Here is a 23670-nt window from a genome sequence, read left to right as displayed (position 1 = left end):
CTGGGTTGAAAACGTGTACAAAGTCAAGGGGCTGAAATAAATATTGAAAAAACAAGAGTAAATCACATGACGACGTCATCATGACGTCATTTATATACAATAATTTCTGTATCAAGATTTTTGTTGGCTGTCACTTTGAAAACGAGCAAACATTCGAAAGGGTTCAAAATTGTGCCTTGGAAAGGTGTACAAAGTTAACGGGCAAAAAACCCCATTTGGAGAAACACTGCTCTTTTAAGTTCGTGTCACGTGATTTGCGCTTAAACTGAACAATTTTATGAAATATTACTTCATATTCGGACCCTTAGGCATATTACAAATAAAACAACACAGCGTAAAGTACCCGATTTCTCCTTTGTTCTTATAGTAATCTTGCGCCAAAGTTAAAGACTACTTGTTCACTTTTATTAAGTAGAAAAACGTGTACAAAATGTATGAGCAAATATTCAGGTCATCGTGACGTCATCCCTTTGAAATAAGTCGTGCATCAGGGTCTTTGTTGGCTATTACTTTGGGAACGATCAGAGACTGCAAAGTTACCGAAATTGTCGCTGAAAAACGTGTACAAAGTCAATGGGCTATAAACTTGTTTGCAGAAACACTGCTCCTTTAAGTTCGTGTCACGTGATTTGCGCTTAACCTGAACAATTTTTATGAAATATTACTTCATATTCGGACTCTTAGGCATATTTCAAATAAAATAACAGAGCGTAAAGTACCCGATTTCTCCTTTGTTCTGATAGTAATCTTGCGCCGAAGTTAAAGACTACTTGTTCACTTGTGTTAAGTAGAAAAACGTGTACAAAACCTATGGGGAAAAATGAAATATTCAAAAATGAATATAAAATAAGGGGATGATGTCATCATGACGTCATCCCTTTGCAATAAATCTTGCATCAGGGTCTTCGTTGGCTATCACTTTGGGAACGATGAAAGACTGCAAAGTTACCGAAATTGTCGCTCAAAAGCGTGTACAAAGTCAATGGGCTATAAACTTGTTTGCAGAAACACTGCTTCTTTAAGTTCGTGTCACGTGATTTGCGCCTAAACTGAACAGTTTTTATGAAATATTACTTCATATTCGGACTCTCAGGCATATTTCAAATAAAATAACAGAGCGTAAAGTACCCGATTTCTCCTTTGTTCTGATAGTAATCTTGCGCCGAAGTTAAAGACTACTTGTTCACTTGTGTTAAGTAGAAAAACGTGTACAAAACCTATGGGGAAAAATTAAATATTCAAAAATGAATATAAAATAAGGGGATGATGTCATCATGACGTCATCCCTTTGAAATAAATCTTGCATCGGCATCTTCGTTGGCTATCACTTTGGGAACGATCAAAGACTGCAAAGTTACCAAAATTGTCGCTCAAAAACGTGTACAAAGTCAATGGGCTATAAACTTGTTTGCAGAAACACTGCTTCTTTAAGTTCGTGTCACGTGATTTCCGCTTAAACTGGACAATTTTTATGAAATATTACTTCATATTCGGACTCTTAGGCATATTTCAAATAAAATAACAGAGCGTAAAGTACCCGATTTTGCCTTTGTTCTTATAGTAATCTTGCGCCGAAGTTAAAGACTACTTGTTCACTTGTGTCAAGTCGAAAAACGTGTACAAAACCTATGGGGAAAAATGAAATATTCAAAAATAAATATAAAATAAGGTGATGATGTCATCATGACGTCATCCCTTTGCAATAAATCTTGCATCGGGGTCTTCGTTGGCTATCACTTTGGGAACGATGAAAGACTGCAAAGTTACCAAAATTGTCGCTCAAAAACGTGTACAAAGTCAATGGGCTAGAAACACATGTGTAGGAAAACTGCTCCTTTAATTTCATGTCACGTGATTTTTGTCTAAACTGGGAAAAACTTATGAAATATTATTTAATATTTGGACACTTGGGTATATTTGCGATCGAACGGAAGGGAAAATTTAGTCTGATTTCTTCTTCGTTCTGGTAGTAATTCTGGGTCGAAGTTGAGGACTGCTCACGCATTATGCGGGACAATGTGTGTACAAACCCTATGTTGTGCAACAGCGCCATACATGGTTCAATATGGGACAGTTTCTTGAAAATTGAAAGCCCATGCAGGTGTGACCGTAATTCTGCAATAGCGCCCTCATAGCCTGATATACGACAGTCCGAAAACTGTGTGCAATCTGTGTACAAAGTCTATGGGGGAAAATTAATTCTTCAAAAATCAATAATAAATAAACTACTTAAGTTATCACTGTGAATTTCTTCTAGGACCGTCCTTGGATGATCACACAACCATCCTCCAAGTTTGAAATTCTTCTGATTTTCCTAGGTGCCAAAGTGTAGGGGTAGAAAAACTTGGCTGAAGAAGAAGAAAAAAAAAAAAAAAAAAAAAAAAAAAAAAAAGGAAAAAAAAAAAAAAAAAGAAAGATTCCAATACCTGGTCCGGCTGAACTGCCAAACCAGCTAAAAAAAAAAAAAAAAAAAAAAAAGGAAAGAAAAAAAAAAACAGAACGATTTCAATACCTGGTTCGGCTGAACTGCCGAACCAGCTAAAAAAAAAAAAAAAAAAAGGAAAGAAAAAAAAAAACAGAACGATTTCAATACCTGGTTCGGCTGAACTGCCGAACCAGCTAAAAAAAAGGAAAGAAAAAAAAAAACAGAACAGTTACAATACCTGGTTCGGCTGAACTGCCGAACCAGCTAATAAGTGAATTGTAATATATGAACATGTACATGTATGTAAGTATGCCTTCCTAGGTGCGTGAGCAAATTGGTTCAACATAAGCACTACTCTGTATACTCCCATACAGTGTTTTGTCCATTGTACCTATCATAGCTACCAGTACATGTAGAAAACTTTTTTATTCATCACCATCCATCAAATCAAATCAATCAAATCAATCAAATCAATCTATCTATCTACTACTACTCCCACTCCTCCTCCTACTCGTAACATTTCTTTCCTAACTTGCCACCTCTGGGGCCGTGGGTTTGAATTTGGCACAGTCCACATGTGGATAGGGTTTTGAATCCCTACCTGAGTCCATGGGTTTTCCCTGAAACATTTATCTCAGGTTTTCTTCTCACCTCTAAAACTGAACATTTCTCCAGTGTACTATGTTACTCAGTATAATCCTGTAATTTGGACTAAATGTGCTGTTGGATCATCAGATATGCATACATAAATTACTGGTATCATTAACACTCATATGTTACAGGTGACATAAAGTGACATTTCATTCCTAAAATAGCTTCACCTTCCTACTGCCATATTGCTATTGTATAGAGACTGTGCCGTACTTCAGAGTGACATTGGGTTTTTTGCAGATACTGTCAGGAAGTTAAAATTCATATCTTTTGTTTTCATGGTTAAATACATGTATATGCTGCATGTATGCTTCTCTGTGTAATGTACATTGTACATGTACATACAGATGAATGCAGACAAATGCACACAGACCAGACAGGTTGACGCTAAATAACTGAACTTACTGACAGATCTTGTGTTCAAACTGTTCCAATGCTTCAATAAAATAGTTGTAGCTTCTTGTGCTCCAAGTTACAATAAATGAAACTGGTACCCCCTTGACAGATGGTTCAATCAAATACTTTGACCCACATGTACTGGTACCAGTACTGTGCATTTCAGGGCAAATGCAGGGTAAGAATTTCAAGGGGGGCATCAGAGGCTTGATGCACCTGATCTTTGCCATTAACATGCTCCCAAATACAAGTTGATTGTCTGATAATAAGTGCTGCTGTGAAGATGGAATTGGCTTGCCCCTTCAAGAAGGAAGTTCCTGCCCTATAAATAGAACCTTGCTAGTGAACAGGAGTTCAAGAAACCAACCAACCAACCAAAGACATGTACTGTACATCGCACAACCATTAACCTGGTTGTGTTTGGCTTTCTTTGGATTTTTCTCTAGTGACATTGACTTGGTGGTGTTTGGGGATCTGGGGGATTGCCCATTCTTCAGGATTGGTAACGAATTGGAGAAAAGCCACATTGCTGAAATGGGCTCCATCAAAGTGCTTGACAAAGCTTCGGTAAGTGTAAACACGTGTGGATAGTCGATCCGTTTGTGATGTATTTATAGAGCCAGGAGGATATGGGTCAGAACCTTTGGGAACTGTACAAAGACTGTATTATACAAACCCTCCTGCTTCAGCAGTTAAACTTTGAAGTGAGGTCTGTACTTTGTACTTAATGTAGCATAAATTTGTGTTCTCCATTTTTGTTGATTTGTAAAGTCTGGTTCATTAGGAAGTGAATGATTGACCATTTTTATCTTATTGGGTCAGTTTCTGCCTAAAATATGCAAACTGTTTTCAGTAACTTTTATGAATTAAACCTTTCAAATTTAGCATATGAAATGAAACCAAAGTCCCAAACGCACCAGAAAATAAGATGCAGATGCAAGGCAATTTTATGTAGCTTTTGTCAACAACTACAAATAACATTTTTCCCCAACAAATGGGATATTGGATTAGAGAATACGGTGGAGAAAGAAATTCACCTGTAAAGATCCAAAATTCCTGTTCACAATTGTGCGTGGTTCTTGATGTTACATGTAGTTCCCACTTCTGAGCTGTTGCCAAATCAAAAATATTGATATGCTTTGGCTATAATCCTGAGGAGTTGCCGAGAAGAAATGATTCAACAAAGCAAGCTTATATGGCATATCTACATACACGGCCTATGTTTAAATGATGAGTTTAAATGGTCAGTAGGATAAGAGATGGTTTGATGGTTTCCACAGGTTGTTCATTTTACTTGTTTGCTCATTAATTGATAGGAAGAATTTTTTGTCACTTCTCAAACTCCTAGGTTCCTATTGTGAAGCTGACAGATGACCAGACTAAGGTCAAGGTGGACATCAGCTTCAACATGCGGTCAGGTATCGCCTGTGCTAAGCTGATTGAGGACTTTATCAAGCAGTTTCCATGCCTACCACATCTTGTCTTTGTCTTGAAGCAATTCTTGCTGCAACGAGAACTGAATGAAGTCTGGACTGGAGGTATCAGTTCCTACAGTCTGATCCTCATGGCCGTCAGTTTTCTTCAGGTATCCAATTTGAATTCCTTATCTAAATCCAAGAAGCTGGTCACCTCTACACTTACAGACATTTCCTGGGTATCTTTCAATATCCGTGCATCCTCACCATTGTCCTACTCACTAGTTTGAGGTCATGAGGATACATGATCTCTCTCTGAAAGACAAAATTTGTTTTGATATGTTTATCAATTGAATCCTAGGGACTGTAATTGCCAAAGAGGGGAGTCAATTCCTCAAGGAATGGATTAATGGATCAAGCTTAGGGCTTCAAGTTTAACATTGATGCTGCAGTGTTTCAGCATAGGGATCAGTCTATTTATTTGTGTCAGTCATAGATTTTTAAAGTAACCACTTTCTTTAACAGTGTTTAGGATCTTTGTTAACCCTAACCCTACATAATACTCCAAATTACTACTTGTAGGAAAATGTAGTACTGAGCGCTGTTGCTTGTAAGAGGACATGACTTTATTCTTCTGTGAAGCTATAAAATACAATAGATAAGACAATGTACCATACAGTGCTGTGGCACTATGAATGCATGGCTTTATTGTTCTCTGTACAAGTAACGATGGAAGTAACTTTGCCAGAAATAGTAATCTGTAGCGCTAGATCCTTCAGGCTCAGACTATTAGTATTTTGTGGTACTGTGTAGTGTAAGCCAAACAATATGCTTGGCGGTTAGGGTTAATGTGATTCTCAAATTTATTTCTGTCATTTCTATGGTAGATGCATGTACAGCCTGAACCAACCAATCTTGGTGTGCAGCTCATTGAATTCTTTGAGCTGTATGGTGTCAACTTCAACTACTTCAAGACAGGCATCAGTGTGATGGATAGAGGATACTACTTCTCCAAGGATGATGCTAGAGGGAAGATGGGCCAAGGATATGGTACCTCCTTGCTCTGCATTGAGGATCCTTTGAATCCAGGTTCGTAAAGAGGAATATTGCATTTGGAAATATTAAGAGAAATGATTAACTACCTCCCCCCACAGAATATCAAAGTAAGACCCAGATTTCCCCAGAGTGGCAAAAGTGACTAGTGAAGTTGTATTTCCTTGAAATGATGTATAAACGGTACCCCGAACAGTCCCAAATCCTCCAATTTCAATGTGATTTTACATACACCCTGGGGAGTTAGGGTTAATGAATATCCACACTTTGATTTTTCTTACCTTTCTGAGTTTGCCCATTATCTATTCAGATGTTTTGATTTGAAACTCCGAGCTTAAATTCACTAAAATGGCACAGTTTCAGCAAGTGGTGGCAATAAAGTAATCTTTCACCATCACCAAATTGGATGCTGCAAGTTAATCTCAGCCATTTCCCTGCTCTGAAGTATTGCTTAACTAAAATAACAATGGGGATAAAATTGTGGACTTCAATTTTATTTTTATTAACAAATGTGAATGATTAATTTGTTTTCTGTCTGAAGGGACTGACATATGCAAGAATTCCTATGGTTTCATGGAGGTACGCAATGCATTCCGCTATGCTTACAGTGTTCTGAAGCAAGCCTTGCTGAATCAACTTGATCAAGAGGAGTGCACCGATAGGTACCGTCCACATTTTTCCAAATATCCCTTCTTCTTGGTTTGATCATTGATTTGTCATGATATCCAGCATTCAAAACACATAATTGTTTCTATCTGTGCTTTGGGGATCTGAAAGGTTGTTTCAGATCATCTGTTATAAATGTGAAGATTCCCAAATATAAGTGAGAAGGCATGCCAGGCTTGCATATGTGTTACTTTAATTTATTTATAGCATATAGTTTAATTTTAGTGCATCATTTGGAGACCATAGATGCTCCCTTACATCTGATCACAGTTTGCTGCCATAATGCATTTTGCTTAAACCAAAAGTGTTCCACATCCAAAACAGATCTTTTGTCTATACCAAGATCAACAGGAAGGAAGGAGCAGAAATTCCCTGCAGTGATATATTGTCAGATTTTGCATAGTTTGGGTAAAACCTGCAGTGAAATATTGTCAGATTTTGCATAGTTTGGGTAAAACCTGCAGTGATATATTGTCAGATTTTGCATAGTTTGGGTAAAATGAATCCTTTTTTTCATCATTGCGCAGTATCCTTGGTCGTATCATTCGCATCACGGATGATGTCATCGAGTACCGACATTGGATTCAAAGAAATTGGGCACACAAAGTTCGCCAGCCTATGCCCTTCCCCAGCTACATCACCCACTTCCCACCTCCCACTCATATGGTGTCCAGATACTGGGCGGGGAATGCTGCTGTACCCGTGATGAATGCTACAATGAACTTCAGCTTGGACAATACTGTGGACAATTCTGTGGACGAAAGGGGTGGGGAAGCTACTGAGGATACCAGTAATGCTAACACTGATGTAGGGTTGATCGGACAGGGTGGCACGGAGTCAGAGTCTCTACAGTCCTCCATCTCCACACCGGATGCCTTGTCAAGTGCTAGCGATACAGTATGTCAACCAAACCAGTTTTCATCTTAAGTTGAAATCTCCAAGAAACTGTTATTTCTTTCCAGAAAAACACTTCTGGCTATTCTCTTCATGAAACCAACCAAACAGTAGTTATGAAAAGACAGTTGTTCTTAGATTTGGCTGATTCATGTTGAACTGGTTAGTTTACTTTAGCCATTCAAATGTCCCCATGAAAATGCTTTTCAGATTCACATTCTTGACTTTCAGAGTTTGAATCCATGAGTTTCAGTCCTTTAAACTTTTTCCCAAACCTCTCAGTTTACAAAAACCCAATAGTCAGTTCATTTGGATGCATTCATCCTTGTGACTTTCGGGACCAGAGTTGAAAAGTCTTCAATTCCTTCATTGAAAAATATTTTCCTTTCAGGATTCTGATTTGTCATCACATGTATCTGGCTCTTCCAAAGAGAGTAGAGACAACAGCCCAGACCTACGCAAACCAGCTGACTCTGCCCCCATAGTGCCATCTACAGAGGAAGCCACTCAAAGCCAACCACAAAGCAATGAAGACACCATCAAGAAAGTTGAGGTGCCCAACCCTGTCAAGGAGAAAGAGAGTAGAACAGTCAATACTATCAATGTCTCAAACCAACCTGCATCTGAGCCGAAGCCACAGAAAGAGGAAGCTCCGGCTAAGATGATGACAACACCCAAGGAGAAGATCACCGGCAAAGAGGATGTAGGCAAGCAATCGCCAGCAACACAGCAACAGTTACACCGGACTACCCCCAACATGGTTACATCCAAGACGTATCGTAACAGCAACCATCAGCACAACTACCAGCAAGGCAGTAAATTCCGTAGTAGTAGTGCAGGTGGTAGCAGTAGTAGCCATGGTGGCAGCAGCGGGATTCATACAAGCAGCAGCAATGTACATCAAAGCAGCGGCACCAATGCTAGCAGCAGCAGTAGCCGTGGCAGCAACAACAACAACAACGTCAGCAGCAAGAAGTGCAAGAAGAAGACCAAGCGTGATGCCAACTCCAATTCTGTGCGTTGATGGGTGGATGTACGTAACAGTGTCAGGATATCATGCTTCTGCTTCAAGAGGATTGGAAGTTCAAGACTGGCAGAGAAAGCTGTCAATCGGCCTTGAGGCAAACACACTCGACAAGCATAGATGGTGCAGTGCTACATCTCTGCATTGCTTTACCATGATAGGAGCAATACTGAATTCATCACAGCAGGTGAATCAGTTATATTTCCTTTCTAATAACTTGGTAAGACCAAAATTACTGAAAAGCAAATCTTTGTTTTTTTGTGTAGCCTTGTCGAGGTTCCTGTAGAAACATTTGTAAATGGTTCCCTTGAAGCTCTTAAGTTACTTGTGTATTGAAATAACCATATAAGCTACATCACCGCCTTAACATCCATTTTTATGGTAACCATTTTTTCTCTTGTCTATAGACATCTCAACGCCCATACTAGAACAACTTCTGACAAACAACAACTAGGACCGTATCAGACTTGTATATTTTTGTAACCGGGTGCAATAAGCCAGTTGTACATTGTGTCTGACTTTATTTATGCATCACTGTCTATGCAACAATTGAAGTACTTGTTGCGCTTAAAAAATAAAATTGTACAAAAAAGCAAAAAAAAAGACTCATGATGAAACGCGTGAATAAGGTGCTGCCATGTTGTACATAAGGGAATGGCATGTTGATTTGGGTGTCCAAGAAAAGTTCCGAGATCATTCTTGGATTGAACAAGGGAAAAAGATGTGAAGCTTTGTAAATTAAAGAATATATTTTTAGAAGTTGATTTTATTTTGTGATTCTGTTTCTTTTATGTTCAACCAACGGTAGTATGCTTGTGCTGCACTTCATTGCCATACTTGTTCACAGACACAATGAAGGTACTTCAATTCATTTCTGATGAATGAACCAGTAAGATTTATTCACCACCTACGTGTATTTTATGTGGAAGTAATCGACAGTTTCAGCCAGTTTGAGTCCATTTTGCATAGAATTCTGATCTTGTGTAGCTTATATTTGATTTCTTTTGTTTGTTTTGAAAAATGACAAAGATGAAATGGACTATAGGAGGATTTTGTTGTTGCACCTGTTGAAACCAAGCAAGAAGAATCAGAACTTGTAATGTCTTCTTCAACAAGTTCTAAACTTTTTCTTTTGGTCTTTGTTTTCCCTGTACCAAAAATTTAAAAGGCAGTAAATGATCACATTTGCATGCAATTTAGTTGAAGACGTTAGGAGTAGATGTTAAGAGTAAGAACATATCTGTTGGAGGTCAGGTTTTTGCTTGACTTGAAAATTAATGTGATCCATCAGCTAAGCTAGGCGAGACGGAAGTGGCTAAGATAAGATAGTGCTATTTAGTTATAAACGGATACCTATTATTTTTTGTTAAGTAGCCAGTAAACTGTTATTCATTGAAAGCAACATTGATAAAATTCAGCTGAATCACAAAGGGTTTGTATTTTTGACAGAAGTGCTTATCACTTCTTAATGCTAGGTTCAGTTTTCATTTTTTGTTTTTACTTCTCCTGTATCTTACCTGGCTAGCTCACATCAGAGTTAGCAGTTTATCAACTAACATTGCTGGCAATGTAATAAGGTTTCTATTTGCACGGTGTGATGAACTTGATCTTGTAAGGATGACTGATTGTCTGTGAAACCATTAAGAAAGAAGTGCAAAATCTCTTTGGGAGGATTCAAACCCCTAATCTTCCACTATCAGTGCAGTTGTCTTAACGGTGAGACTACCATTAGTACATAACCACGTTTTAAGCTGCACAGTTCTGGATGCGCCTACACATATTTGTACTTAAAACTCAGGTATGCGGTAATTTATTGGATTAATGCTTTTTCTGTTTGTAGAATTGAGTACAATAAGTACATGTAAGAGGTATTTCCCATAAGTGAATTCTTAATTTGGAAATGAACTATAGATTTGCATGCATTGTAAGTCATAAAGTCTTTATCTATGTTTGACTTGTATGGTTCTTCTGACAGTTTTTGCCATGATACTGTTGAAATGAGTTCTTCACATTGTCCAAAAAAAAAAACTTCAAAAAGTGAAAAGAATGAGAAAAAAACAGACAGTTGTAGGCTGCAATTTCTGTAATTCCTTGGAACTGTATTTTTGAAGTTTCATTTCTGTTTTTCAAGAAGTATTTAGAGTAGTAAAAACATTCATATCCTCATCAGTTTGCAGAACTCTTTAATTTCTAAAGCAAAATGTGAAAGCAATAGCCATAAACTCTGACCAATCACGCTAATGCTTCCAATGATAAACAAGCTTTTCTGAATTCCAAATCATTACAGTTCATAGCAAAATGTGCGTTTTCTTTTTAATTGAAACTCCCATTAGTATGTGTACATTTAATTGAGAGGGGGAAAAAGTCACTTCAAACACTTGCAGTGTTATGCCTACTTCACCTAACGTGTTTTCTTTTGTCCTAGAAAATGTGTAAAATATTGTGTAAAGCATAGACCTGTAACCTTGCTTGTTGAGGGGAAAGACATTTTCTCTTGATGAGGACATATTTTTTCTTGAAATCTAACTGTGATTGAGATTATTTCAAAGGAAGAAGGGAGAGGTCTCATTCATTTTCAATGAAAATGAATGAGACCTGTGTATAGTTGCAGATTTCCAACTTGCAGTAGCTGCTTGGTCTGTAAGCACAGCTACAGTGTGTAGTGCATGAAAGTATTTTTCATTTTGACTAACTTCACGCCTTTTTCAACCCTAACCCCTTTACCAGGTCGCGGTGTGAGTTTTCCACATTTGTAACATTCTCATGTGCCTTCTTTTGTATACATGAAAGCATGATGCTAATGTGATTAGGATGCTATGTTTGGCTGTTACATTATGGACTTGCTGTCTGTGATGTAAACACTATGAACATAAACATGATAGGAGATGTGATTTTACTGGTTTTCAGGAAGCAAAGAGCATGTACATGTATGCACTGTATACTTTTTCAAAGTAGGATTAGACTCTCCTGATTTCTCAAATGGTACCAATGCAACTGTTATTTTTGAAGTTGTACAAGAACACATCATGAATGTTGAAATGCTGGAGAGAATTTGAAGTATTGATGTGTAATTACCGTAAGAGTAGGTTGCAAATGTCTTTTCCACAGGAATATAGTATTTCCGTTCTCTATACAAATCCAACACTACCGGTATCAAATGATACATGTATGTGTACTCCAGTGCATACTGTTCACATGTTGACACAGATAAAGCAGATCTTGTATAAACCAGCATCAACAGTAAATCGTTGCACGTCCAGTGAATAATCAAGATCCATCTGTTATCAACTGTAACCCATCTTACTCTTCTGAAGACGCAAGGTTTGACATGGCTAGATTTGCTGCCTCAAATGGTCGCTGATTATATTACTTGTAATGAGGATTTGTCCCAAAAGGGTCATTGTTCGTAATGTCATTGTAGCAAAACAGTATCTTCCTGAGCTTGGTCATTTCATGAGGTTGGGGCACAATGTGACATTGCTTTTGTTACATCTGCAACTTTTACCACCTCCATGACCTGTAGAGTAGGTCATTTACTCTGTACAAATAACACACACGTCTCTGTATTCAGCCTTGCAAGATGTATAACAATGTCAGTTTGAAATCCACAAGCAGGGAAATAGCTGTTCATTTTTACAGAACCCGTGTAACACTTGACACCATCACAAATTGTGCCCCGACCTCGTGGAATGACCCAGCTCCATGTAGATTGATGTGATCACGTTGAATGATTGATTTCTATTTCATTTTGGATTTTGTAGCATTCCTTTAGCTGAGTAGCAATTACCAAACAACAGAAATGATTGAGCTTGCTCTTCTTGGCTGTTACATATGTTTGAAAAGAACGTGTGTGATTTTAAACCATCCGTAACAAAGGGCTTCGTTGTTCTTTGTACATGCATATCATTTGTGCAACCATTACTGAATTTCAGTCTCTTGTACATCATGGTCCACCTCAGCAGTGAGTCTCTAAAGATGTCAATCTCATTCTTTTAATGAAATGTTCCTACAAAATCATTGCTCTATATTTTTGCTTTCAATTTTATTAAGACTTTGTTCTTTTGTTTCGTATTGTTTTCTGTAAAAAGTACATGTGCATGCCATGCAGTGTGCGCACAACTGACTGTGACCACACAGCTGACTGTGACCACATTAGTTGTTCCTGACTATGTTCCTGTATTTCCATTTCCTGCTTGAAAGTTTTATACAGTACAGTTTACTCTGAGTAGGAGCTACCGGTGAGTTTCTGTTCATTCTGGATTCTGTACTGAGAGGAATAAGACCTTCCTGGAACATGACACTTATATGGGAAAGTTTATTCTTTTTGCCAGTTTTCATGATAGCTACAAATGTGACAAAGAAATGTTGAGATTCTTGGTCTTTGTTGAGTGTCATCTATAAAAACATGCATAACTGTGAATTTCTTAACCAGAAAGGAAAAAAAAAGCTGTGTAAATGCATAGCTGAAAAAGTGTCTTGACACGTCTCATTGCATTAGGTCAAGTACAGATTTTAAATTTTTAAAACTATGATGTACTTTTTTGTTGTTAATGTTGTATATTTCCCTTGATGTGTTTACGCTGAAACATTTATTTTGCTCTGGATGTTTTTTATCAATTTTAGGGTATAATGTGTTTTCTGCTTTGTGTACTTCTTTAAATGGAAATGTGTGAGATTATGCTAGAGAGAGTGATTGACATATGGGTTTTGTCTTGAGATTGGTGACATTTCACACTAAACAAAATTACAATAATTTGAAAGGTAAAAGTATATTAAAAGATGTACCATTTTCAAATGTGAATATTTATATATTCTTGTATTATGTATACATATTCAAATTGTGATGGGATGATACATGAATATTGCATCATTTGCACACCAAAGTTAGTCAGTCGTTTGCAGAGTTGACTTTGACAAAAATGTAAAAAAGAAAACCAAGATTAGTTTTTCCTAACCTGTTGGTCATTAAAACCAAACCACCTAGTCTGAAAATTTGAGTTGATTTGTGACTGCAAATGTACATAAATGTCAGTTTTTCTGACTTGAGTGAAGATAAGTTGGTCAAAAATGAAAAAATTAACACGTGTTAAAAACAAGTATGTGGTTAATGTAAGATGTGAACCCTACAGTAGACTATCTTGCACTAAAGTTTGTCATTTGAAGCAGTGGGAATGTAGATACAAAACTGATGTTCATGTACGTATCACAAGAAAGAATCAAAAAGTTACAAAAAAATACATTGAGAAAAATTTTACTCCAATTCGAGACTTTCAAAATATGGCAAATCAAGAAATCCATGCAGGGTAGATTTACAGATCAGTTCTTACAGTCATCTCTGGTTGCCACATCGTAATTAGACTTTGTAAATAAAGTACCATATCTTGCTGTAAATTTTATACATAGTTGATAACGGTAATTATTATAAATATGTGAATATTATTTTTTCCTGACAGGAATATTTTGAAATGCTTTCCAATTTTTACAGTGAGAAGAGAAGCTGAGACTGGGTTAGTTTACAGAGCGGCATTTGATCACATTGCACGTTTTTAATGTAGAAATTGAGCCTGGAGCAAGTGACAATAACCACTTGTATGCATACAATATTACTGTAGGTCTATGTAGCATCAATACATCAGCCCACAAACTGTTCATTTCAATATCCTGCAAGTTTCTTAAAGGGAAATAAGAGAAATCATATTGGTACTAGATATTGGTATGCTAGGGTAAGGACAATTTAATTCCAACCTCTCAACTAACGCAGTCGATTTCTAACAGCAGCAAAGTTACACTTGTATTGCTTGATTATTTCTAACCAGTTAAAATGCAAAAGACAAATTCTCCGGTGCATTTCTGTAATGGTACTGTTTCTTCCACTTACCAAGTACCCAACACCAGTAGAAGACACCTGTAAGAAGGGTAGGATCAGAAAGCTGAGGAGAACCGACTAAAGTCCGTGGAAGATGGTTAGGCAGAAAATGGTCAAGTTTGACCATGCTGAGCATTATTCAGAAATTCAAGTGTTCAATCAGACTTCAGCTACTTCCCTTGTAAGGCCATAAGGTAACTCTCCCAAGGGAATCCTTATTCACTTCAACAACATGCTTTGTGCATCGTTTAACATTAAGTGACATTTATTGATGTACGCTGTTTTGAAGTGAAGTTATTGAAAATTATGTGTGTAAGGCCGAATTAGAATCGTGACTTGGGCTTTATTTTTAACATTTTACTTTGTTTTTGGATTGTAAAAAATTACCAAAAAAAAAATATAAAAATCGAAATACAAACCAAAAAAATGTATTTTACTGCATGTCAACCTCCCCACGTATATTTCAGTTGTATTTTGTTATTTTATGTGTATGAAAAAAGAGATAAGTCCTTAGAATTCTATTTAAAAGATAAAAAGCCCAAATATGAACAACATACGGATTTAAACACTAAATTTTTTTCCATTCATTTGTAAACTCACCAGGAAAGTACTGTCCTCATGTCACATCTGTTCTATGAGTTTTTGCCAAAATTTGAAATAAAGGATTCCATTTGATTCCCCAAAATGTGTCTGATAAATGTGTGATAGTCTTTCTGTGTCCATCTTTGGAGGCGAGAAAAAATCAACTCCAGTTACACTGCTGATGAATTTAACACATCTAGAGAAGGACCATACTAATGGTATATATAAAACACAAGGTATGAAGTCATGCATTACTATGACAACTATTTAATGTCCACAGTACAGCAGACATGCAAAATCTTGAATTGCTTTGCAGGAAATAGTCCAGACCTAGTAAGGGCAACAAAGTTCAGGCACATAACTACAGACAGCCTTACTTGAAAAGTCTCCAACATGACTGACAACAGTGGACAGCACTGAATGCATGTACATGTATTACTATGCCATTCAATTTTGATGATGCTGCAATTTTGTGTTAACAAGTGGTTATGATGACTGCACTACGCGCATGTCAAATCAGTGTGCACACGAGTCAATTCTCATCAGTTTCACTAAGCCACCAAGAGTCTCAAAGTTCATATTCCTTGTGATATACATGAGCACCCCCCCATGTAATTTGGCATAAAATTATGATCCCCTTTTCCCACCAACTGGACAGATTTCTACAGCCTTTTCATTGCCCAACTGAATTAAAAAAGAATGAAGTCCTAACAAAACAAATGCCCTGCCAAGCCCAAGCCCACAAATTTAATTTTCAGATCACAAACAAGATTTATCTTAATTATTTTAGCCATTGTGACTTTTATCATTGACCTTTCAGGCTTAACTGAAAATCTTGTAAGATTACCTAAAAGAATGCACAAACCAAATTCGATGCTCTTACATGCTGACATTACATTTGTTTTGGTCAATGTGACCTTGGCATTTTGAACCTAAATGCAATAGGTTTCTTTGGATTACTGAGAACAATCCATAGTCCAAAGTTAACGTTCATACACAAAGCATTTCTCAAGTTATCACGCTGACAAGATTTGTTTTGGTTATTGTGACCTTAAACTCTAAGCCCAAGATCACCAAGAGCACTCCACTAACCAACACTGAAGTTCATACGCAAAGTAATTCTCAGTTATTGTCCTTCACTAACATTCTGAACACAAACACACACCCACTCAAGAATAAGGCGGAAACAGTGTGCTGCTTCAACTTCATTGGTAGGGCATAAAAACAAGATGAAGAATTGTAACCGCAGCCAATCACCAGGAAAGCGTGGACAGGCAGCCATAAACACCATGGATAAACAAGTTAAGGACTTACAGCAGTGAGCTATAAATAAAAACTAGAGCACATCACGTACAAAATGATGCCTGCTACGTGCATCCATGTTTGTGAACAAACCTATGAAAAACTCAAAATTTTGTACGGCTTTTGTACGACTATTTTTATGGCCGTTTTGTGTATCTGCATGTGTATTCTATAACGATGCATATACGTCAACAAAGCCCATACGTAGAAAACCTAAACACACTATCAGTAAAACCTTTCATTTTGCTCTGGACAAATAAAGCGCAAACCCACTGCAATTAAGTTTTGCTATGGCTTCATTAATCAGATTTTATTAGTGCCCGATGCACGTTGCATTTGGAGTACACATTTCAACATTCATTCTATCTGATTTGGAATGCTCTATAACCATGCACATGGACTCAAAATGTCTGCACCATCAAATTTTCTCCGTGTGGTGATGAGCAGTTAACCCCTTCGCGACAGATGATGGTAAAAGCCGCCGTAAAAATTGAGATTCTCAGCCCGCTTTTCAGCCATTATTCTCAGCCCACGCTCGAGCAAACACGGTGAAAGAAGGCAGACCCTGGCTCTTGTATATATGGTGATTGGCCTTTGTGTGTAGCCCAGAAATGAAAAGACCAAAGTTGCATCATAATCACCAGCTTCACAATAGTCCCCACTTTGAAAAGTGGCAACGGGAATGTGGAACCGTGAGTAGAGCCGCATGCCACCGAACAATGAGCCTTTTCACCGAGTAATTCAAAGTGTGCAGAGCAAGCAGGGCCACAAACCGAGAATTTGCGGTTTGGCAGGTGGCTTTCGTGGCCAAGCGAGGATGGAATTCTCGGAGTCGGCTTTCAGAAAAAAGTACCCATTGTCAAGGGGTTAAAGCTTTAATAATTTAATATACTTCAACTTCAATTTTAACTTTATTTCCACATAAAAAAATAGAATACACTCGGAGGGTAATGTAAACAAAAAATATGTGGTTGAGGATCACTTAAGAGCAAAGCTTCTCAAGTAGCGATCCCTGTAGTCAATAGTAAACAATTTATGTATACTGAGGAATTAACGCACACACATAACATTGGTAAGAGTATGGGCATGACATGATTAGAACCAACCCTGCAGCTGCAACCCCGTGAAAAAGAAACACTTTATTACTTTGCAAACAATATAGCTGTATGACTTGCAGTTCAAAGCAGTCAATCAAGCAATATGAGAGGGAAATTCTGGCATGCTGTTGTGTATGAGACTCTTGTACATATGCAAAGAAGAGACGTTTTTATTAATCCACCCTGAGTTAAAGTGCACCCTCACTGGCAAAAGAAAGACAGGCTGGTGAGATGGTGAGAAGTCCTGCACATGTTCAGCGCACACACAAAGACCATACATTCCAGCATAAATTTGTTGCATATACTCAGCACGCTCTGCATCAAATGTGCACAAACTTCCATGCCTAGACTGTGACTTTGTACCAAAGGTTCAGTATTTTCATTTAAAACACGCCCTCTTTTGTTCCCGCTCTGAGCGAACACCAAGAACCAATCTCAGTTAGGTTTGCCCAGCACACACACACACGTTCTGTGCCTGTAGGAACTGTACACATTGAAACATAGATGTTGCTATGATCAAAAATGCCATACGGACAATTGTTTGTCTCCACTACTTGGTCTAGATTTTCCAAACAAAACAAATGGTCCCTTCAATGAGGAAGCAGCCTGGACATGTTCATTCACATGTACTTGAATAGCACTTGTGGGGATAACTTGAATGATAGTTATCGTTGGGGGTGTTTGTCCCTACAATTCAGTGCAAAATTTCCTGACAAAAAAATGTCCCCACAAAATGGCGCTGGTCAAGGCAAGCACATTGGTATGGAGAACAAACGCACAAACAGTGTGGCAAATCTGTAGCTTCGTCAAGTTGGTTCTAGGCACACAATGTCAATAGTGGTGGTCTATTACTGCCTCCCAGACCAAAGGAAACATGCGATAATCACAGACAGAGAAACACAGACAAGAATTACTCATTATAACACCTTCTAGTAATGAAACCAGGGCTCCCTCAAGGGGCATAGGCACTGTAGCCAAAAGGCCTGGGGAAACCTACAGAGAGGAGATGAAGGAGAAGTTGTCGGTTTTAGAGGTGGGAGGAAAATTGTGAAATAATATTCCAGGGGGAAACCCACAGCATGAAGGGGAGACTGAAAGCCTACTCCAGTGACAGCCTGGGGGGACTGGAAAACTGATCACAAAGTGAGGACAAGTATCGCATATTCAGACTCCCCTTAGGTTTGAATGACCTTAAAAAAAAAGTGACTTGGCAAAGATTTTGAACTGACAGATCAAAACTAAAACGGTATCCAGCCTTGCATTAACAGCCTTAAAATACTTGACAATCATCAGCCACAACACAAAATAAAATGGTTCCAATTTACAAAGGTATTTACATCAACTGGACATTTATAAATACATGTACAATGTGATTCTACATGTGCATATCAAACATCAATGTTGGTGTAGGAGTGGAATGCTTTGAGATTGTTCCTTTCTAAGAAGCCGCCAAGTTGTCTGCCAGGTCCCACCTCATATGTCTTGGGGAATCCCTGCCCCTTGTTACGTTGATACATCTCATGCATAGTCTGCTCCCAGTGGATGGGTTCTAGCAGCTGACGTTTCAGAAGTGTTCGTATGTGCTTAGCATGTCGGTAACGCTTGCCATTGACGTTGGAGTGAACACTAATGACAGGAGTGTCAAAGGGAACACGATCGACTGCTGAATAGAAGGCATCCTTAGCTGGCGCCATGAGAGGCGAGTGGAAAGCACCACTCACTGGTACTCGCTTGGCTGCCCGTAAAGAGTAGTGACGAGACATCTCTTGGATGAAATCCAAAGCCTAAGTTGAACAAAAAAAGGTGATATCCAAGTCAACATCTGAATGCTCTTCTGGTATATTTACTCATCAACCAATTTCACTTTAAGTTTTACCAATGTACCACAAGATGGTTCGGTGTTAAATTTTTACGTGACTAACACCCACAGGTTAACAGTACCCCCAAGAAACATGGAACATTCTTTGCATGAGGTTGCTTAAATGCACACTGATTGGTTATCAAGCTGGTTTGTTTTCATTCATCACTTACCCACAATCCTTTGCATTTTAATACAATTTAGAGGGTTAGGTTCAATTTACATGGATGCGTACAAGAAACTTGCATGCCTTTGATGTCTCTCAACATTCATGTACATGAAACTGCTACTAGAAATACACCGATTCAGAAATGCACACACCTCTACGGAGATGGCACGCTTCCTGAAATGCCTTTACCCATCATGTTATGTCACATGATAAACCTTGATAACTAGCCAATCAAATTGTGCCAGTATGACTCTTATTGCTGGCGATGAGAGTCAGTCAACCTTTCTTACTTTAGTGTGTCCTGCGATGACTTTGGCCTCTGGGAAAAGATGAGATGCAATGGTACAGACTGGTACCTTGATCCCATCTAGAATACAAGCATCCATGGCCTCACGACATATCATCTTGAAGTGTACACCACGTCGACCAATCACAGACAGCATACCACTAGAAACCAGCTCAGAGGCATGTTGCATGGCTTCGGCACGGATTTTGATTAAATGTATGGCTGTGTGAAAACAAGAGCAATGAAATGTGGCAGTCAAAATGGGTTTGATGGAACCAATCACTGTGCTTGCCTGGGTATGTGAAAGAATATTATGTTTGGTTAAAAATTGGTCTTTTGAATTGTTGGAGTATACAATGATTTTGTAAAAATACTCAGAAATGCTGAAAATGCTTGGAACCAAGACTGGAATTGTACAAAATGGGTAAATTATCAGTTAGAAATATGCATTTATTGAACGGACAGAAACCACACTATGCAAGCTCACCCTTACCTCTGATTGAATAGAAGATTCAACCTGGCCCACTGGAGACCATAAGACATGACAGTCTCCTGTCTACTTACCATCCTCGAAAGACAGGGCACCAGAGAACACTAAAGCAGAGAACTCTCCAACGCTGAATCCTGACGCAGCCACACAATTGGCTACAGCCTAGCAGAGAAAATGACGGTAATCATCACAAATCAGCCAAGAGAGTGGGCTATAATTTGAAAACTGAACAAGCAGAGAACACTTTGGAAATAAATTGCATTTTGTCAACTAAAGGTACTATCAAGGTACTATTTAGATCACATAAAAATCATATTTGTGGTGAAAAGTGCTAATGTCCAAGCTGTAAGCAATGAGCTCTGCATTATCAGAATTTGTAAAACATTGTAGATCAGGTAACACACACGAGAACCAAGGTGTGTTGATGTGTTCAATCTTCAAGATTTAATCAACATGTCAATAAAAGAAAAAACCTCAAGAAACATTCAAAGCTGCCACACCTTGGGTTGGTCCTCTTTGAGTTTCTCAACTGCAGCTAACGAGCACACTACAACCGCTGGCTGACTGTGAACAGTACGATTTAGTTCTTCTTTTGATCCATTCAGACAGAGATCTAGCAGGTCATAGCCAAGAATCTCAGATGCAATACTGAACATCTGCTTGACATTTGGATATTGTAGAAGCTGATGACCCATGCCTGGAAACTGTGTCCCTGTTTCAAGGTATTGAAAAAAGACAAGTTTGAAGAAGTAAGTGGGAAATCTGAAAGGTGACAAATTTAGATGGTGGTAAAACTGTAAAAACTGTAACTACAAAAAAATCATCAAAGGATCAATTCTTCACTTTGTGAGGACCAGATTATCAAATTATGATGAAATTTCTTAAATTATTTTCAAGGATGGATTTGCACCGGGGAGATGTTAATTAATTCTGACTCTAACCAGCCAACAAACACCAGTAAGCTCAGTGGTTGAGTGGTTAAGACGTCTGCACGAGTAAGCAAGAAGTCATGGGTTCGAGTCACACCCGAGGGGCAAATGCTGAGTTTACAGTGTTATAATACATGTTGGGCAGGGCAAAATCAAAAATTACTTTCTTAAATTGTTTACATTTGACTTAACTACATCCAATGCAAGTCTTGAAGCGCATGTACACGTACACGACTTTGTACATGTACCATACATCGGCTGTTGGCCTAAACGCCACACACGTAACCAGCATTGCGCTGGTTCCCAATTAAACCGGTGTGCTTTTGTACTGTGAATTGGTAGTAAACTGGTACTTGCCCATTCCCACTCTCTTTCTGTTTCGTCTTCCTGACTTTCAGTACCGCTGCATATTCTAAAATCGTCCATATTTCCCAGTTTTCATTGTTTCATCTCATACTACGTGAGATAAAACAATGAGATGTATATACAGAGCGTAAGTATACAAGTAAACATGTTCGAGTTTCGGGCGTTTTACTCCAGTGCACATAATCAGTGAACTGTTCACATAACCTTTGCCCCGAGGTTGCAGAGCTTCATCGATGCCACGCGGGATCAGGATCCGGTGTAAACGCAGCGTGGATCTGATCCCCTCGCTTGATTGCTCTTGCCAGATCTGATCTTCCGTTGCAAGATCAAGTGTAAACGCGGCGATAGTTGGTAGTCAATGTACTGAGAAATCCTTTGTAAATATAAATATTCTAATAATCTTTTCTGGCATTGCACCTTGTCCAGGAAAGAGAAATGCCGTCATCTCTCGCGGATTAAGCTTTGGTCTTTCTGCCTTCTGTGACTGAAGTCTTGCCTCTCGTCGTTGAGGGATGTCTGAGAAATCAAAGTCCTTTCTTGGCTCCTCTACCTGTGCTTCATCAAGAAGTTTGTGCATGCTTTGAATTCGTTGAGCTGCCATAGACTTGGCTACTTGATCTCTGTTTTTACTGTTTTCTGAATAAAAGAAAAAAGATTGGGGAAAAAAATAGTTTCTCCATTGATATTTGTCTGACAACCTACAGTTGAGTCCGATCAACAATTCCTTTGTTTTTAATTCATCCACTGAACCAAATAAATTGACTCACTTTTATTTTCTACAGCACAGTTTCCATCAATTTGTGACTAGAAAATAATTTTGCCTAGAATGGATCATTAACCTTGTGACCTATATGTAATGGATCATATGGTATCATTTATCAACTAAGTAAGGAATCCAAGCTTACAGGATGAGGATCTGCCCGTATTAATGGTCCAGGTTGAGACTGGTGGGCATTACCAAAGTACATCAAAACACTGAAAAGAGTGAATGCGATTCTTTTCACCTGTCATCCCTGATCTCGCTGATGTAGAATCTCCCATCTCATTTCTGTCTCCATCTCTGCTCACAGATCCAAGATGTCTTCCTTGGAGTAAACCTGTTGTATCTAATCCTGTCCTCTCTTGCTTCAAGCATCTTGGATAATGGCATCTTGACCTCAAGACAGCCTGTGAGAGAGTGTAAACATTTCTTATTCTCATCAAACTAGCTGGATGCATGATATGGAAGTTCCTCAGTACGCCTGCCACAGGAGACAGACTGCAACAACTCTTCCAGGTTTGATCCTTCGTCAATCCTTTGAGGAGTGTCAGTCTCAATAGCGATGAATGCTGAAACTGTCGTGAAGTCAAGTCTCTTCAATTTTCTGGTCAGAGTTGCTGCCAGTATTTGTAACTTTCAAATGTTTCCACAAACTTCGGAGCTGCTATGCCATTAAGCACTACCTCTGCACTTTGATAGGCAAGATGTACCAGGCAGAGTTGAAAATGCTTCTATCTGCACAAGGAAGATACAAGAAATATAGTAAAACATATTTGAAAATCACTAAAAAAGGCAGCTTTTCAATGTTTAGCTGTCCCATACATGCATGTACCTAAACTACTGTCTTCTACTTATTACACATATGTGATTGTTTTTATGCAGTTACTACATGTAGGTGATGAGTTTTGATGAATATACATGTACTATGTCACATAGTACATGTATATTCATCAAAACTCATCACCTACATGTAGTAACTGCATAAAAACAATCACAGAAATTGGTAAAATGCTTCTACTTTAGTCATGTTAGTTGCACATCATTCTACATCATGTCGATGTTCAACATGTTCGAGGAAGAAATGAATCAGTGATGAACAGTGTTACCACGGTCACTGACCAGGCTGCTGTAATACACACCAGCATTATTATATACATGCCAACAACCACGATGAACTTCAACTTCTTTCCGTGACCATCAGACCACGTGTACCGAGTGTCGAGTCAGCCTTCAGGTGATCGACTGCTCTTACACATTTCAAATTGCATGTAAAACTTACAAACGATACAGGCCAGATCAGCCGGAACACAATGCTGACACCATGCTGACACTGACAGTCAGAACATTAATGTCTAGGTTTTTCCGCGCGTCACTAGTGTCTGTTCCTACCGAATCCATCCAGCGCCCGGCCGAGAACCTCAGCTCTCTAAAGCCACTTACA

At 38.5% G+C, this 23670-nt stretch overlaps 2 protein-coding genes across 6 annotated transcripts in view; one reads left to right on the top strand and one right to left on the bottom strand.

Annotated features, from left to right (window-relative positions):
- Window positions 1-15075, top strand: part of LOC110980066 (uncharacterized) — a 31951-nt gene extending 16876 nt beyond the window's left edge. The window contains exons 4-9 of the mRNA XM_022236378.2: window positions 3919-4039; window positions 4821-5057; window positions 5775-5976; window positions 6482-6602; window positions 7134-7503; window positions 7892-15075. Coding sequence (XP_022092070.1) covers window positions 3919-4039; window positions 4821-5057; window positions 5775-5976; window positions 6482-6602; window positions 7134-7503; window positions 7892-8524 — 1684 coding nt within the window. The 3' untranslated portion in view covers window positions 8525-15075. The remainder of the gene's footprint in view (window positions 1-3918; window positions 4040-4820; window positions 5058-5774; window positions 5977-6481; window positions 6603-7133; window positions 7504-7891) is intronic.
- mcat (malonyl-CoA-acyl carrier protein transacylase) lies at window positions 14214-23669 on the bottom strand. Of its 5 annotated transcripts, XM_087137854.1 has the most exons (8): window positions 23509-23669; window positions 22913-22964; window positions 22474-22636; window positions 21887-22105; window positions 20675-20886; window positions 20249-20336; window positions 19689-19906; window positions 14214-19155 (listed from the first exon to the last, which is right to left on the bottom strand). In XM_087137854.1, exons 3-8 carry the CDS (start codon window positions 22508-22510, stop codon window positions 18760-18762), a joined length of 1170 nt encoding a protein of 389 aa, XP_086993980.1. In that variant the 5' UTR covers window positions 22511-22636; window positions 22913-22964; window positions 23509-23669; the 3' UTR covers window positions 14214-18759. The 5 variants fall into 5 exon arrangements, with proteins under 5 accessions (XP_086993980.1, XP_022092200.1, XP_022092199.2 ...); XM_022236508.2 differs by having other exon boundaries at window positions 22474-22964; XM_022236507.2 differs by lacking the exon at window positions 22913-22964.
- Between the last annotated feature and the right edge of the window lies 1 nt (window position 23670).

This window comes from Acanthaster planci, linkage group LG06 (genome assembly GCF_054643075.1).
Source record: "Acanthaster planci isolate LZ-2023a linkage group LG06, COTS_SCS, whole genome shotgun sequence".
NCBI lineage: Eukaryota > Metazoa > Echinodermata > Asteroidea > Valvatida > Acanthasteridae > Acanthaster > Acanthaster planci.
Note: the sequence above shows the minus strand (reverse complement) of the source record. Positions and strands in the feature narration are given on the sequence as shown.